At 42.2% G+C, this 17,891-nt stretch overlaps 1 protein-coding gene across 2 annotated transcripts in view; it reads right to left on the reverse strand.

Annotated features, from left to right (window-relative positions):
* STIP1 (stress induced phosphoprotein 1) overlaps positions 1 to 17,891 on the reverse strand; it is a 45,402-nt gene that overhangs the window by 14,216 nt on the left and 13,295 nt on the right. For both annotated transcript variants that reach the window (XM_075837244.1, XM_075837245.1), the window contains exons 5-11: positions 14,289 to 14,457; positions 10,391 to 10,517; positions 10,152 to 10,254; positions 9,481 to 9,601; positions 8,893 to 8,989; positions 3,902 to 4,026; positions 3,060 to 3,096 (exon numbers count right to left, since the gene is read on the reverse strand). In XM_075837244.1, coding sequence (XP_075693359.1) covers positions 3,060 to 3,096; positions 3,902 to 4,026; positions 8,893 to 8,989; positions 9,481 to 9,601; positions 10,152 to 10,254; positions 10,391 to 10,517; positions 14,289 to 14,457 — 779 coding nt within the window. The remainder of the gene's footprint in view (positions 1 to 3,059; positions 3,097 to 3,901; positions 4,027 to 8,892; positions 8,990 to 9,480; positions 9,602 to 10,151; positions 10,255 to 10,390; positions 10,518 to 14,288; positions 14,458 to 17,891) is intronic.

Raw genomic sequence — 17,891 nt, forward strand, 5'->3', positions numbered from 1 at the left:
TGAAACTATCTAATAGGGGTCTCAGTTTATACAAATGGTCAAAACTGGGGTCATCTCGGGGTGGGCACGGATGATCATCATCATCATCATCATCATCAGTATAATGTAAGAAGCAAAGTGTTGCCTCATTTTTATTTTTTTTGAGGTTCCAGTTCAGTTCTGAAGTTGCTTTGAGGGACCTATATATATATATTAGAAACCCCTATCAAACACCCCATTTTAGAAACTAAACCCCTCAAAGTATTCACAACAGCATTTAGAAAGTTTATGAACCCTTTAGGTGTTTCACGGAAATTTAGAGCAAAGTAGAGGTGAAATTTCCATATTTATTTTTTTTTGTCAGAAAATCATTTTTATACCATTTTTTTTTTAGAACACAAAAGGTTTTACCAGAGAAACGCAACTTAATATTTATTGCCCAGATTCTGCAGTTTTGAGAAATATCCCACATGTGGCCCTTGTGCGGTAATGGACTGAAGCACCGGCCTCCGAAGCAAAGGAGCACTTAGAGGATTTTGAGACCTCCTTTTTATTATGCACCATGTCCGGTTTGAAGAGGTCTTGTGGTGCCAAAACATTGGGAAACCCCCAAAAGTGACCCCAATTTGGAAACTAGATCCCTTGAGGAATTCATTGCAGTTTTCTTGGGGTGCATGCGACTTTTTGATCCGTTTTTATTAAATTTTTAAGTGGCGTGGTGACTAAAAAACAGCAATTCTACCATTGTTTTTTCTATTTTTTTTTACAGCATTCACCGTGCGCTATAAATGACATTCACTTTATTCGGCTGGGCGATACGATTACGGCAATACCAGATGTTTACAGTTTTTTTTATGTCTTATAGCGGTTTTTTTTTACAAAAAGTATTTTATTGTGCAATCATTCACTTTTTGTGTTACCTTATTCTAAGAGCCAGAATTTTTTTATTTTTCCATCAAGAAAGTCGTGCGAGGACTTTTTGCATAATGAACTGTAGTTTCGATCAGGACCAATTTTATGTACATGCGACTTTTTGATCTCTTTTTATTCCATTTTTTGGGAGGTGAAGTGACCAAACAATTGTGATTATGGTACGGTTTATTATTATTTTCTTTTACGCCGTGCACCGCACGGGATAAATAACGAAATAGTTTTGGAATTCAGGCCGTTACAGACGCGACGATACCAATTATGTATAGTTTGTTTGTTTATATATATATATTTTTATTAATAATAAAGGACTGATAAGGGAAAAAGGGGGATTTTTACTTTTAAAACTTTTATTTTCACACATCTTTTTTTTTTACTTTATTACTTTGTCCCACTAGGGAACTTGAGGGCAGGAGGCCCTGATCGCTATTCTACTGCACTACATGCGTAGTGCAATGTATTAGAACTGTCAGCTACTCACTGACAGCAAGCACAGTGGGTCCTGACTGTCAGGACCCACTAGGCTTCCGTCGATGGCATAGCCGGACGCCATTGTTAGGTGTCCGGTTGCCATAGTTACCATCGCCGGCCGCTATCGTGTAGCAGGCCGGCGATGGTAGCTTAACCCCTAAAAAGCCGCGTTCGGTATTGTACGAGACAGCAGCTGACATACTTCCTGCACGTGTCGGGAAGACGGCCGAAATGGCCGTTACTCCTGCGACGTAATATTCCGTCGCTGAGCGTTAAGGGGCTAACCCCTTCCCCCTGCCTGCATTCTGGGCCCTAATGACAAGCCATTTTTTACGTTTTTCTATAGTCTCATTCCAAGAGCCATAACTTTTTTATTTTTGCGTCGACATAGCTGTATAAGGATTTGTTTTTCGCAGGACAAGTTGTACTTTTTAATAGCACTATTTTGGGGTACTAATAATTTATTAATGAACTTTTAATTATTTTTTTTAGAAGAAAACCTGAAATTTTGCCACCTTTTTTGCGTCCTAAATCTACGTCATAAGTAGAAATAAACACAATAACTTTATTCAACGGGTTGTTACGATTGCAAAGATATCAAGTTTGTATAGATTTGGTATGTTTTACTACTTACACAGTAAAAACACTTTTCAAAATTATTTGATTGTGTCTCCATATTTGAAGAGCCATAACTTTTTTTATTGTTCCGCCAGTAGTGAGGGGTTTTTTTTTTTTGCCGGACGACTTGTAGCTTTTAGTGGTACCAGTTTGGAGTAGATGCGACTTTTTGATCACTTTTTAATCACATTTTTTTTTAAAGTCAGGATTAACAGAAAACAGAAATTTTTCCATTGTTTTTTATTTTTATTTTTTTACGGCGTTCACCGTGCGGGTTAAATAATGCAACAGCTTTATAGTAGGAGTCGTTACCAAATATGTGTCACCTTTGCTTTATGGTGTTTTTTTTTTTAATAGTAAAGCACTTCGTAAGGGGAAAAAGTGGGTTTCTCTTTTTTTTTTGTATTAACTTTATTCAACTTTTTTACTAGTCCCACTAGGGGACTTTAATATGCGATCACTTTTATAATACACTGCAATACTTTTGTATTGCAGTGTATTACTGCCTGTCCGTTTAAAACGGACAGGCCCTATTAGGACATGCGTCTGGCATGACCTAGCAGGCATTCACTACAGGCAGACCTGAGGGCATTTATTAGGCCCCCCGGCTGCCATAGAAGACACGACACCCGGCCTTCTTATTTTCCGGGTGCCAGTGTGATGAGAGAGGGGGCTCCCTCTCTCCAAAACCACTCAGATGCGGCGCTCGCTATTGAGCACCGCATCTGAGGGGTTGAACGGGTGAGATCGATACAAATATCGATCTCACACATTCGAGCATGGAGATTTAACGGCTCCCTGCTCTGTTTACTATATTCTGATGCAGCGCCGTGAAAAGGCTCATCGGCGGTCATTAAGGGGTTAAAGTGACAGCGAAACAACCCACAAGAGTGAATGACATAAGTCCAAAGGGTGCACTATAGGTATCAATTATCACTAGGCACGTTACACAAAACTTTTTTCTCCTAAAAGAAGAACACCTCACTATGCAAACAGTCTACTAAAACATGTATAATAGTATTCTCCACTAACTGCAAAACACAGAATGAAAATATACTCACTGAAGGCAGGTTCTAGCCGTATACATTCTTCACAGTCCTGGGATAAGAAGAGGAGCAAAACAAGATCATTTTCTGACATGTATAAAGTCCTAAGATATCTCAGTGAATTGAAATTAGATTTACTGCAAATTAGTATTTATAAGGAATTGATCATTTATATATTGTTACTAATTAATAATAAAATTAGAGATATATATATATAGCATTTAGAGATCTGCTTTACAGTCTCTACATGTACCATAGGAATCTTTAGACCAGAGATGTTCAATGACTTCTATGGGAAAGACTTGTAGACATGCGGTGACCTGTGCAGATGTCACTGTGCAGGAAGGGAGCGGTGTCCATGACACACACGCTGCCCGGAGACCATGTCAAATAGTCCGAATTCTTTAGACTTAAAGGGGTTTTCTGGGCACACAGTGTTTTTTTCATACGCATTACCTATCCACAAGATAAGTCATCAGTATATGATCGGTGGGGGTCTGACACCCGTACCAATCAGCCGTTCCGGCTGCCTCTGGACAATAGATGTCAATGACGGAAGCAGATGGCTCAGGTCACAGTATAGCGGCATAGCTGCAGTACTGCAGCTCTGCTCCTATTCAAGTGAATAGGAGCAGTTCTGCAGCACGTCCACTCTCCAGTGTACAGAGCCACCTGCTTCCGGCACACTGCATAACATCTGTTGCCCAAAGGCAGCCGGAGCAGCTGATTGGTGGGGGTCAGACACCCGCATTGATCACATATTGATGACCTATCCTGTGGATAGATCATCAGTATGAAAAAACATCCCATGCCCAGACAACCCCTCTAATAATATTTCGATTTAGAATATTTATTACCTTTAGTGCAAGCTGAAACTCAAGCAGCTTTGTGTAGCATGCTGCACGATTGCTGTACAGTTTGGCATCTTTTGGATTCCTCTTTATTGCCTCTGAGTAATGTTTCACCGCTAGTGGGTAATCTCCTGCCAAAGAAATAAAATAGAGAATCTAGATGTATTCCATCTTTGAAGTATGGTAGTTAGGGGTTTACAAAACAAACAAAAAAAAAAACAAAAAAAAACCATCAAGCGGACAAGTGAGAGAACAGCAGGGACCGCGCATGCAGGCAAAACGTAACAGTTTGACCACATGATAGGTATACAGCTCGTAAACAGAGGGGGCAAAGAGTGATGCCACCAATCATGTGCCCCATGGGAGCAGCAGGAAACAGGGCAGTGGTTAAAAGCACCGACACATAAGTGTTAACTCTGAAAACCCCTTTAATAGGAACCGGTAAATAGAACAATACAACAGTATTGCATTGTACAGTGATCAACTGATCGCTTGTTCAATTCCTCTGGTCACCTTCCCAGACACTAGTTAAATTCGCTTTAGCCTAGTGTCTGTAGGAGGCAAACTGCTGCTATTTTCTACTTTAGTTTTATTACTTTTCTCTCCTAGCTCCAGGTGGGCGGTCAGCCTGGTCACCAACCTGACAATAGCTTGGCGCTACCACATTAACAAGGTGCATATTTCCTCCAATCCTAAATTTAGCTTGGGGAAACAAATAAAAAATATAATAATAATAATAACAACATCATCCATTGTGTACAACATTTTGTTACTGATATGTTTGATCTGTCACACCCCAGACTGAACAGTATTACAGCAGATGGCAATATATGAAAGAATAATAGAAGTATATTAGAAAGTGTCTGATAATTCAACTCCATACATACAACATTCATCTACAAGCAAAGGTTTGCCAAAGGGTTAACGTTTGCTGTAAGTGAGGCTTGGTTGATGTCTTATTAAAACAATGCACACAATAATTATTAGGCTATGTTCACACGGGGTATTTTGCCGAGTTTGACGCGGAAACCGCGTCGCAAAACTCGGCAAAAACGGCCCGAGAACGCCTCCCATTGATTTCAATGGGAGGCGTCGGCGTCTTTTTCCCGCGAGCAGTAAAACTGCCTCGCGGGAAAAAGCGACATGCCCTATCTTCGGGCGCTTCCGCCTCTGACCTCCCATTGACTTCAATGGGAGGCAGGAGAAAGCGTATTTCTCGCTGTTTTATGCCCGCGGCGCTCAATGGCAGCGGGCGAAAAACAGTGCGATAATTGCCGCGAAAATCGGCGTGCAGGGAGAGGAATATCTGCCTCAAAGTTCCAAACGGAATTTTGAGGCAGATATTCCTCCCCCAAAATACCCCGTGTGAACATAGCCTAATACTCCCAAGAAGTATTGGGCACATCGTTGCATTTGCAAACATCGCGTGTTTAACATTTATACTCAAACCATTAACCCCTTCAAGGACAGTCATTTTTTGGATTTCCGCTTTCATTTTTTCCTACCATCTTGATCTTTTATGGGATATGTAGTGACAAAAAAAATAAAAAAAAGTGGACTGGTGGTTTTAATTTTTTTACGGCATTCACCATGCGCATTAAATAATGCTACAGCGTAATAGTTAGGACTTTTACGGATGCAGCAATACCAATTTTGTAGTTTATTTTTTTTTTTTTACACACTTAGTCCCCCTAGGGAACTTGAAAGAGCGATTGTTAAATCGCTGGTACAATACACTGCAATAATAATGTATTGCAGTATATTGTAATTTTTACAGGCTTCGGTTACACCGTGCCAGAGACATGGCTTAACAGGAGATGAAAGACTGTAGCCCTGGCGGCCTTGATTAGGCCCCTGAGCTGCCATGACAACCACTGACGCCCCCCTGAACTCAGGGGGGGGCGATGAGCTGTCAGAGGAAGCGCCCCCGTTTGTAACATCTTAGATGCTGCAATCATGCTTGACCGCAGCATCTAAGTGGTTAAACAGCCAGGAACAGCGCGACCACTGTTCCTGGACGTTAGTCCCGAGTGTCAGCTGTAAAGCAAAGCAGATACCCGCTGCGTACGGAGAGGGTGAGCCCGCTCCAAACATCACCTCACGCACCACGACGCAATAGTACGTCGTGGCATGGGAAGAGGTTATGGAGATCAGCGATACGCGGGAGTTCTCTTTGCAGTGTTTTTTCTGACCTGACTCCACTATTTTATCTCATGTACTCTTCGTATTATTCAGTGCATTGTTTCACTGGTGTGCTTTGCGCATACTATTTACCCGGCGTTTGGTGGACTTGGAAATTTTCGATATTGTTTACACGGTTTTATCACCTGCTCTTTATAAACTTTTATCTGTTAGGGCACAAACACACGCCGTGTAAACACTGCGGATTTTCCGCAACGGATTCATTGTGAAAGATCTGCAGCATATCACAGTAGCAGCAGTGTGAGTGAGATTTCAACAAATCTCATCCCCACAGCGGAAAAAACAGCCGAAAAAGACATGCACATAAATGGACCTGCGGTGCGGTTTCCTCAACTGCAGCATGTCAATTAATGCTGCGGAATCGCAGCTCTTTTCCGTGTTTTCCCCACTGAATTCAATGGGATGCTTAAAGCCACAACAAAGTGGTGTGTGTTGCGACATTTGCAGCGGAATCACAGCGATTCCGCCACAAAAATCGCAACAAAGAATGAGTAGAAAAAAAAATAAAAAAAATAAAAAAATAAAGTTATTTACCCAGAGTTCCCTGCTTCTTTTCCAGTCCTGCCTCCAGGCAGCAGTGGTCACAGGCTGCAGCGGTCACATTGCCTGAAACGCCATCCCAGGAGACCGGACTCCGCACAGAGAAGAGGGAGGGGGCAAGTATGAACAGGGTTTGTTTTTTTTGGCGCTGCTTTATCGTAGCAGACATTCCTCTGGAAAAGCGCATTACAAAGTGGTGCGGTTTTTCGGACGGCATTCCCTGCGCTATTCAGGGCGGATACGCTACGAACATTGACGCAGCATATCCGACCATGAAAACGCTGTGTGTTCCTACCCTTATACATTTTGATTTGTACACTATACCTTTACAGCATAGCCCTTTGGAGTATACATTATTCATAGAGTATTTGTTAGGTATATCTTGATATGGTTTTCAGCCTCCTTTTTGGTTTCCACCACAAGAGGGTCACATTATTCCTTGTGACCCTCATTCGGATCTGTTTTTAGTGGTGTTTTAAAGTATATTGTCTGTATATAATTATTTTCTTATATATTATTTGCCAATAAAGTATATTATTTTGGGTGTGCAAGCCTTCTGTGGGTGCTCATCCTATCATTGAGAAGCAGAATTCACCAAGCGTTAGATTGTTCACACACTAATAGGGAACAAGAGCAGGGATTAGACCGTCGTGGAACAGGTTAGTTTTACCCTACTGATGATCGGGTTGTCGCCATAATAATCTTGCGGTTTTTGTACCCCTACAATATTTGCGGTGCCCGCCATTTTTCTATGGGGCAAAACATTAAGAGAAACAATGCATCGGATGTGTCCAAGACGTGATACTCCACTTACAATGGTGAAAGTGCATACAGCCGTTGCAGGTCAATACCAAAGTGGGTTAAAAAAAAAAAAAAAAAATAATATGGATATACACCATCGGTCAAAAGCTTTAGAAAACCTCAATGTTTCCAGTTATTTTTTTACATTAACACAGTTCTAGTACAGCAAATAATGTGAAATTGGTTCAAAAGTAAGTTAAACACAACATGAATTTTTAACCTCAAAACGCAACAAATAGTCTGACATCGAGGACAGCTGCTCTGCAGCACAGAAAGCAAATTATGGTTTGGAATTAGAGGCAAACTATTCCTACAGGCGTCTCAACTTTTGGAGATTACTTTCAAACTCTGTTTCTTTATAACCAGTGTTGAACAGACTGCATTACAACACACAGGAGGGCAGGGTTTGGACAGTTTTGCTCTTCACAACAGAGCGCATTGCTATCATGATAGCAAGAAAGAGGCAGTTAACAAGACAGACAATTATAACCCTTAGAAGTGTAGGTCTGTCGTACATAGAAACTGCCAAGAAAGCCAAGGTGGCAGTCAGAACAGTTTCCAATACCGTCAAAAGGCATGTGGAAACCGACAGAAAGATCTGACAGACCAAAGGCCACTACAAAAATCACATGACACGTTTATAGTCAATAGTTTTCGTGATCGGCACATCACAGCACAAAGTACATCATGAAGGGTTTTTGTACATCGTGGAGTACGTAAACGGATTCTTCCTCAGTGTGTGACACCAACTGTCAAACAAGACCAAGGAAGAGGAGGCGCGATGGTCTAGGGTTTTTTTTGTTTTTTTGCTGGATCCAGAGTTGGCAACTTTCACAGGGTTACTGGCACACTGGATAAAGAGGGCTACCACAGCATTTTGATGCGCCATGCAGTACCCTCTGGTGTACGCCTACTTGGTCAGGGGTTAATATTACAGCAAGACAATTATCCAAAACATACTTCTAGGTTATGTCAGAACTACCTAAGAAGTCAAGAAGAAGCTGGTAGACTTCAAATAATAGAATGGCCTGCACAGTCTCCAGACTTAAACCCCATTGGGCTGGTTTGGGATGAATTGGACAGAACGGTGAAAGCAAAGCAACCTACAAGCGCAGCACATTTGTGGGAACTTCTGCAACAATGTTAGGAAGAAATTTCTGAATACAATTGTAGAGAGAACGCCTGGATTGTGTAAAGCGGTTATATCAGCTAGAGGTGGCTAGTGTGAAGAGTCACAAGTCTAGATTTAATTTGTTGAAACAAAGGTAATCCAGTGTTTTTATTCATATTAACTTTTTTCTTCTAAGCCTTCATTTTAAAGTACGTTTGAGACATTAACCGGTGTAATTAATAAAAAAAACGGAGATGTTCTACAACGTTTGACATGATAGATCATAAATATATATTCTATGTATTTCTATACACCGTTTTGTCAGACAGATAAAGTACTTTACCTTTTTGGAAGGCTTCATTGCCTTTATTCTTCTCCTCCAGAGCCAGCACAGGATTGATGTATGCCAGTCGTTCCTGGTCCTTCAGGATTTTCTCTGCCTACAGATAAGAGATATTCTGATTTTATCTTTAGTTTTATACTGAGCAATATGAAATCCTGTATTATGACTCAAGGACACCAATCCTTACACAAGTAATATTGTATTTGCAACACGTAAAACCTGACTGGAACATTTCAAAGATCAGCAAATTGCAATGACTTCTCATTACAATACTAATTGGGGAAGATTTGTCCATGTAGTTAGGCCAGTTTTTGGTGTAAATACATTGAAAAATATGGCGTTCGAGCTGCTTTTTCAAACACGTACAAATGTTTTGGAAAAGTGGTTGGGGATTTATAAAAGTTTTCCAACTTTGTCAGAAGACAGACAACAAAATGAGTCAGCAGGGTGGAAACTAGCGTATCGCTCATAGGGGGGGGGGGGGGAGATTAATAAATCTCTTCAATGATATACAGTATTTTGGGTATTATCCTATGCATTTAGCCATTACAAGTTTATTACTTATCTTCCGCTTCTACGAATACAGACCTGCTGACATTTCTTGAGAACATCGGGTGTTCTGTGCTCTGCCAGAGATTTGTTGAAGGACTGAATGGCTTCCTTGTACTGATCTTCTTTGTAATAAGAGTTTCCAATACGAGCATATGCTCTGCAGGCAGAAAGAAAACATTCTCAACAAGGACAGATAGAAGAAATTGAAGTCTGAAACTCTTCTGATATCAATCACAGCAATATCTCTCAAGAGGCACTTGGGAAGAGAAATCTTTCATAAGGTTAAGTCCACGGCCAGAGCTGCATTTTACTTAAATTATACATGCTACAAAACCCAAGGGGGGCCACCAAGTTGCCAATTCAGACAATATGTTTTGCATCAGAAAGAGACAAAAATAACATATTTGGCTACTAGAAATCAGTATAAAGCATGTGGTGTCTATATGGACAGATAGATAGAGGAGATCCTGGCCAGTGTGGCTATCCAGAGGTACTGTGTATTTATATAGACAATGCGTACTACAGTCTATAGACCTGCTGCGTACACGGATGTCTACCAACACAGTGTGCACCTATAGACTACAATACGAATGTGCGTATACACAACACAAACTGCCTCCAATACAGTCCCAAAGATCTTGGCTAGGGGACCACATAGGCAAAGTGCAAACCTTGATCAAACACCACTACATTGTGACTCTACTCACTTGGCAATCTGTCTATAGTCCTCCCGATTTTCCCTTCCTACTTCAATTGCTGTTTTGCATAGCTCTCTGCATCGATTGTAATCCCCTTGTTCAAAGTATACAGCTGGAAGTGAAGATAATGGTCAGTAAGGTTTTGGAAAATAAGTTTTATTTTGTATAAATTAGTGATGGAAAAAAAAAAAAAATAATTAAAAAAAATCCTGATATATTTACAAAAGACGACCGAGCTTGGAACTTACCTGCCTGATTTGTAATATAAGTCATATTAGTTGGATCAAGTTTCTGGGCTTGAGCGTAGTACTTTAGTGCCGTTTCAAAATCTTTCTTCTTATAGGCTTCATTTCCAAGTTCTTTCTCCTTTTGAGCCTGAGGAAGATCAGAAAGTTTGAAAATTTGTCAAGCCATTAAAGAAGAAGACCTCAAGCAAAAAGACAAACTTACAATCACTGCTCCCTCCCCCATCTGTTTGTCTATATATTGTACTCACTTCCCTGCAGTTTAACCTGAAATTTGTTTCTGATCACACATCTTGAATTTTAGATTTCACCCTTCTTTCTCTTCCTATGTGCTATTTTATCAATGCCATGATGTCTTAGTACAGAATCACATGAGAAGCAGCAGCAAATACCAACTCAGTCTGGTTAATCTTTTGTCAATACACTCATAAGTTTATATAAGATTTTAAGTATACAGCTCGAGGATGAACGGTGATCCTCTTCATTAGAACTGGATGACAGAAGCGTGTATAACCAACAGCAGTAACTGTAATAGGAGATTGCGTGTCCCGTGGAAAGCCTGTGTGGAATAGTCCATGCACTTTCATCACACAGGAAGCTCTGGTGCCTGTATGAGTGACCAGATTAAGCCAATTGAAGTAGAAAAAAAACAGAGCTGATTCAGACTGTTACTATGCAAGTGTGATATTTAGTCCGTCTCTTACCCGTTTTTTTTTTTGCTGCTTCTGACAGCTGAAATTCCTTAACTGGTTGCCGACACAGGACGAGGATGCTCGTCCTGAGCGGCGAGCACTTCGCGCATTAGGAAGAGCATACTCGTCCTGTGTGACAGCAGTCTCTGCGTGTGCGATCGAGAGCGGGGCAACGGCGGCTGTATTACACAGCCACGGCCCCGCTCTGACAGCGGAGAGGAGAGAAACATCTTCTCTCTGCTGTTAACCCTTTGAACACCGCGATGAAAGCTGATCGCGGCATTCAAAGAGGGGGGACTGCACATTGATCGCGTCACAGAAAATAACTGACGCGATCAAAGCACACAACTCATATGGCCAGACAGCCCAGGGTCCATTGAAGGACCCCAGGGCTGTCTGAACATATTTCCTGTTAGGGCATACTGAGGTATGCCATAACAACTGCCTGTGTATAATCAGTACACAGGCTAATGTACTGGCATATAGATCTATGCCAGTACATTGCAGTTACAAAATCAAAATGATAAATCCCTTTATGGGATTAAAAAAAACAAAAAAAAGTTAAATGAATGTAAAAAAAAAATAAATAAAAAAGTAAAATACACAGAAACACATTTTTTATAATAAACTTTTTAAAATATAAGTCCCAAAACATGAAATAGACATATTTGGTATCGCCACGACCGTAACAACCTGTACAACAAATGTATAACATTTATGATGATCGGTGTATGGTGAAAGAAAAAAATTATTAAAACTGCTGCGCAACTGCTTTTTTCTGCATTTTAATCTAATTAAAAATTTATAGAAATTAAACGATTATGTACGTACCATTTTTTGGTACAAATACATTAAGTACAACTCGTCCCGCAAAAACAAAGTCTCATACAACTACGTCGTGCAAAAAATAAGAGTTATGAGCGTCGGGATGCAAAGAGGGAAATGTAAAAAAAAAATTGCTCTGTCCTCAAGGCCAAAATTGGCCGTGTCCTTAAGGGATTAATGGTACACATGGCAAACTTTAAATTCCCTCTATTTGGTGAAGAATATAATAAAAAGTAAAAGGGATTTATGACATTTATTTTTAGACAAAGAGCCACTCTTGTCCATGATTTTTAGCGGGTATTGCAGCTTACTTGTTTGGGGCCAAGGTACAATACAAGACACAGCCCAAGGACAATAGTGGCAGTTTCTGGAAGGGGAAAAAACAAAAAAAAATATTTTATTTTTAAATTGTCCCATACCCCCCACAGATGAAGCATTCAGTGACAAATGCACATCGGGTGTGGTGGACTCCCTGACTTTAGCCTTCTGACCATTTACCCTTTGGACATTAACTCGGAGGTACTATTTTTTTTATATTGGATTTTATCTGTTCGCCTTCTTATTCCTACAGTGGAGGCTACTAAGTTACTTTAGATTAATCATATCCAGGATCTTGTATTTACAGTACTTAACACATCGGTCTCATGTACCATATATTTGTTATATCTATTTGGGGGTCACTATTGTGTTTCAAGGGGCCCCTCCTCTATGCGTGTGTTCTCTGAGACAATTTTTTTTGTATGGTACAGAATTTCTTTTAAAAGGAAATTAATAAATATTTTGGTTTCATATTGGAGGAAAATTCATGTCCTGCATGATTCTCTCGAGTTGGCTGTGCATTTATGCATATGTTTTAGGACTCACTTTATTTGGGAACATTAATTAGCGTTGCCTTTTATTTCTTGGTAGAATAGTCATGACAATGTAAAAAGCACGGCAGGGGGGAAAAAAAAAAAAATGAATTGCTAAAAATAAAGTGCTCTCAAATAATCTTGAAGCAAGTTTATTACAAGAAAAAGTTAATAAACACTATTTCTCGGACTACAAGATGCAGCTTTTAGCAAGAATAAATCTTGCTAAAAAGTCCCTGCGTCCTATGGCCCGTAGTCGAGGGACCCGGCGACCTCTTCATTACTTAACCCCTTTCTGGCCAATGACGTGCCACATCATGGAGCGGTGGGGGGGGGGGGGGGGGGTGATGCATGGATACACTGCAGGTGTCAGCTGTGTTTTACAGCCGACACGCTGCTAACTGCCAGGAACAGCAATTTTGCAGGTCCTGGCCATTTAAAGGGATTGTGCCATAAAACACATGTATCCCCCATCCACAGGATAGGGGATACATGTGTGACCGCTTGGACCCCTAGGGATAAAGAGAAAGGGGACCGAAAGTCACCAAGAGCGCTACATGAGAAGCTTTGACTTCTGCGTTCTGTGTCCGGCAGCTCCACAGAGCTAAATGGGACTCTTCTGCGCACGCGTGAGCGGCTCTCCATTGATTTCTATGGAGCTGCCGAACAAAAGCCGGACCCAGAACCCGGAAGTCCAAGCTTCTCATGTAGCGCTCTGGGTGACTTTTGTTTCCCTGCTCTTATTGCGGAGGGTCCCAGCGTTCAGACCCCCAGTGATCCCACATGTAGCCCCTATCCTGTGGGGGGGGGGGTAAATACATGTTTTATGGCAAACCCCTTTAACTGGTTAAATGCCGCGGTCAATAGCGACCGCGGCATTTATAGTGGTTTTTCCATAAAGGACATTTATGATATCCACAGGATATGTCAAATGTCAGATAGATGCGGGTCCCACCTATCTCTGGAACGGGGCCCGCTAAACCCCATACTACGTTTCTGTGCTCTCCCAGCCACTTGATTACATGTGGAGTTACTGAAACAGCGGCACTTGCTGAGATACGCTGTTTCCGTAACTCCCACTCACTCCTATGGGAGTTACGGAAACAGTGTAGCTCAGTGAGTTACGCTGTTTCAGTAACTCAACATGTAACCAAGTGGCCGCTGGTTCAAGTCCCCAAGGGGGAACTAATAAAACATGTAAAAAAAATAAATATATATATATATATATATGTTTTTTTAAAAAAGTTAAAAAAAACAAATACAACTTTTCCTATTTTTCCCCCAAGCACAATGTAAAAAATTAAATAATTTGGCATCACTGCGTCCATAAAAGTCCAATCTTTTACGATATGCAATTAACTCGCACGGTGAACGGCATAAAATAAATAACCGTACCAAAAAATGGTGCCAATAAAAAAACCTCTCACACCTTTTAACAATAATTTTTCCCTTATTTTCTGTTATCTAAAACCCTGGTGTGTCTTATGGTCAGGTGAGTCTTTTCCGAAAAATACAGTACTTATCCCTCCTCACCTTTTTCTGGTTTTCTGGGAGGTCTTCTTCCATTGGCTCTGGCTTAGTCTCTTTCTTGGGCTGAGGGGGAGGTGGTGCAGGCGGTTCCTCTTCCTCATCATCAACACTTCCAAGATCCACTCCAAGTAATACACTTAGTGTAGTCATAACTCGCGGATCTTGGAGCTTTCTGGAAACCAAAAGAAAAAGGTTTGCAAGAGTTTGATAATAATAAGTAATGTATTGTCTTATTAATTTAACCCTCTCAGGACCAAGAGTTTCAAAACCCTGAATGTCCACAGGAATGTGTCACCGTTTAGACAACAGTATTTGTCAGTATTTCTAAAACCGGAAGTAGAACATAAAGAGAAAATTACAATGGAAAGATTCACACCTCTTCCGTGTTTCTGCACCAATATACTGCCATGTGAACTTTCTTTTCTCAACCAAACTTCATTTTTTAGTTTTATATTAGGGGGGGAGAAAAAAGAAGGGAATTACTGTAACCCCCAAAAAAAAACACAAAGCTTTATAGCAAAATAGAAGCCTCCCTTTCTGCAGTGTATAACAATATGTAATATATGAATATCTACATGTCCTGTGGATATGCCATAAATGTCCCTGATGGGAAATCCCCTTTAAGGTGTGCCAGTGTACTTGGGCATAAACTTGCCGCCTTATACCAGGGCCATCCGTCAGTTTCCTGGTTTAACCCCCTTTATGATATTTAACTCATTAATGACCAGGTCATTTGACACATTAATGAGCAAGGATTCTTTTTTGTTTTTTTCACAGTTGCATTCAAAGGCCTCATGCACACGAATGTATTTTTGTTCTCCCGTAAATACAGGTCCGGTGTCACCCATATTCCACTCGTATTTACGGGCACGTTTTCGCTGCAAAATTACACTGCAGTAATCGGCAGCCCTTCGCTCTATCAGTGCAGGATAGAGAGAAGGGACAGCCCTTTCCACAGAAAAAGTAAGAAATTCATACTTACCCGGCCGTTGTCTTGGTGATGCGTCCCTCTCTTGACATCCAGTCCGACCTCCCTGGATGACGCGGCAGTCCATGTGACCGCTGCAGCCTGTGATTGGCTGCAGCGGTCACATGGGTTGAAACGTCATCCCAGGAGGCCGGACTGGAGGAAGAAGCAGGGAGTTCTCGGCAAGTTTGAACGTCTTTTTTTTTTTTACAGGTTGATCTATATTGTGATCGGAAGTCACTGTCCAGGGTGCTGAAAGAGTTACTGCCGATCGTTTAACTGTTTCAGCACCCTGGATAGTGACTATTTACTGACGTCGCCTAGCAACGCTCCCGTAATTACAGGGGCACACACACGTAGTCACCCGTAATTACGGGAGCCCCATAGACTTCTATGGGCCTGGCCGTGCCGTAATTACGGCCTGAAATAGGACATGTTCTATATTTGTCAACGGCACGGCACCTTCCCGTAAGCATACGGGGAGGTACCCGTGGCCATGGGCCCGTAAAAACGTGCCGTAATTACGGCCCGTAATTGCGGGCGTTTTTACGTTCGTGTGCATGGGGCCTAAGTGTCATAAGTTGTTTTTTATTCCGTCGACATAGCCGCGGCTTGTTTTTTGCAGGACGAGTTGTATTTTTCAACTGCACCACTTTTGGATGCATATAATATATTTATTAACTTTTAACTTTATTTTAGGAAAGAATTGAAAATAAACAGCTATTCCAGCATTGTTTTTCACGTTATAAATTTACGCCGTTCACTATGCAGCATAAATAACATGTTCCCTATATTTTCAAAATAAAAACCCTTTAAAAACCACAACATTTTATTTTTATTTTTCCGTAGATGTAGCCATATGTGGGATTATTTTATACGTGACAAGGTGTAGTTTTCATTGGTAGTATTTTGAGGTACATAGGACTTATTGATTAACTTTTATTTTATACGGTGGGAATAGGAGAAAAAAAAATATATAAAAAAAAAATGATTTTGCCATTGTTTTTTTTGGATGCCGTTCACCAAGCAGATTAATTAGGGTGTTAACTTTATTGTTTGAGTCATTACGATCGCGGCGATACTATATATTTATTTTTTACACTTACTAAATAAAAAACACTTTTTTGGGAGAGAATTTTTTTTTTTTTTACTGTAATTTTTTTTTTCCCATAAACTTTAACGGTTGAATTTTTTTTTTTTTCTCCCACTTGGGGACTTCACCATGCGATCTGCTGATCGCTTTGGTATACCAAATGCTTTATTGCCGGTTAGTGTAAAACTGACAGGCAATTAGGCCATGCATCTTGTAGACCTGAGGGACTTTATAGCACACTTCGAATCCGGCAGTTGTGGGCAGGAGCCAGGCTGTGGGTACACAGCAGGACCCACCCGATCAGAGTGACTGATATATCTGTCGCTATGCGGGAACGAACACCTGCTTGGGGTGGATATATCAGCCGCTCGTCGTGGACGATGCATCGTCTGCCCAAATATCGACACAAGTTAAGGACTTCTGCGACTCGGCTAGGTCAGTAACATATCAAATTACATGGCCCAATACCAGAGGGGTCATCTATTACGCACAATGTCCCTGCCCGAAGATTTATGTTTGGCTCACAACAAGAGAGCTGAAAGTGCGAATAAGGGAACGTTAACCTCTAGTGTCTTAGCGCACGGGGACGTACAGCTACTGCACAGTACCAGGAACCGGGAGGCCAGCTGTCCCTGACAGCCGACACTCCACTGTATGCCGATCAGCGGCTTAGGCCTCCTGCACACTTCCGACACGGTTTTCACGGCCGTTTTTGACGGATCCGTGCGTCCGTTTTGTTGGCCGTGTGCAATCCCGTGTGCACTCCGTGTTTCCGTTTCCGCGCACCGAGCATGGTACTGTCCAGGGTGCTGAAAGAGTTAATGGACTGCACTGATCGCCGGTAACTCTTTCAGCCCCCTGACAGTACCATGCTCGGTGCGTGGAAAATAAAATTTTAATGTAATAAAATAAAAAAAATGTATACTTACTTTCCTACTGTCCGGCCTCCAGCGATGACGTTTCATCCATGTCGCCGCTGCAGCCAATCACAGGCTGTAGTGGCGGTCACACACGTCAGAAGGCCAGCCTCCAGGGATGACGCTTCATCCCACGTGACCACCTTTGCAGGCTGCCGCGGCCTCCCCGCAGCCGACCACAGGCTGCCGCGGCCTCCCCGCAGCCGACCACAGGCTGCCGCGGCCTCCCCGCAGCCGACCACAGGCTGCCGCGGCCTCCCCGCAGCCGACCACAGGCTGCCGCGGCCTCCCCGCAGCCGACCACAGGCTGCCGCGGCCTCCCCGCAGCCGACCACAGGCTGCCGCGGCCTCCCCGCAGCCGACCACAGGCTGCCGCGGCCTCCCCGCAGCCGACCACAGGCTGCCGCGGCCTCCCCGCAGCCGACCACAGGCTGCCGCGGCCTCCCCGCAGCCGACCACAGGCTGCCGCGGCCTCCCCGCAGCCGACCACAGGCCGCCGCGGCCTCCTGGAAGGTCGGACTGGAGGAAGAAGGGGGACACGTCACAAAGACAACGACCGGGTAAGTATGAACCGATTTTTAATCAGCAGCCTCTTTTCTCTATCAGTGATTGATAGAGACAAGTGGCTG

The sequence above is a fragment of the Rhinoderma darwinii genome, chromosome 9 (assembly GCF_050947455.1).
Source record: "Rhinoderma darwinii isolate aRhiDar2 chromosome 9, aRhiDar2.hap1, whole genome shotgun sequence".
Lineage (NCBI taxonomy): Eukaryota > Metazoa > Chordata > Amphibia > Anura > Rhinodermatidae > Rhinoderma > Rhinoderma darwinii.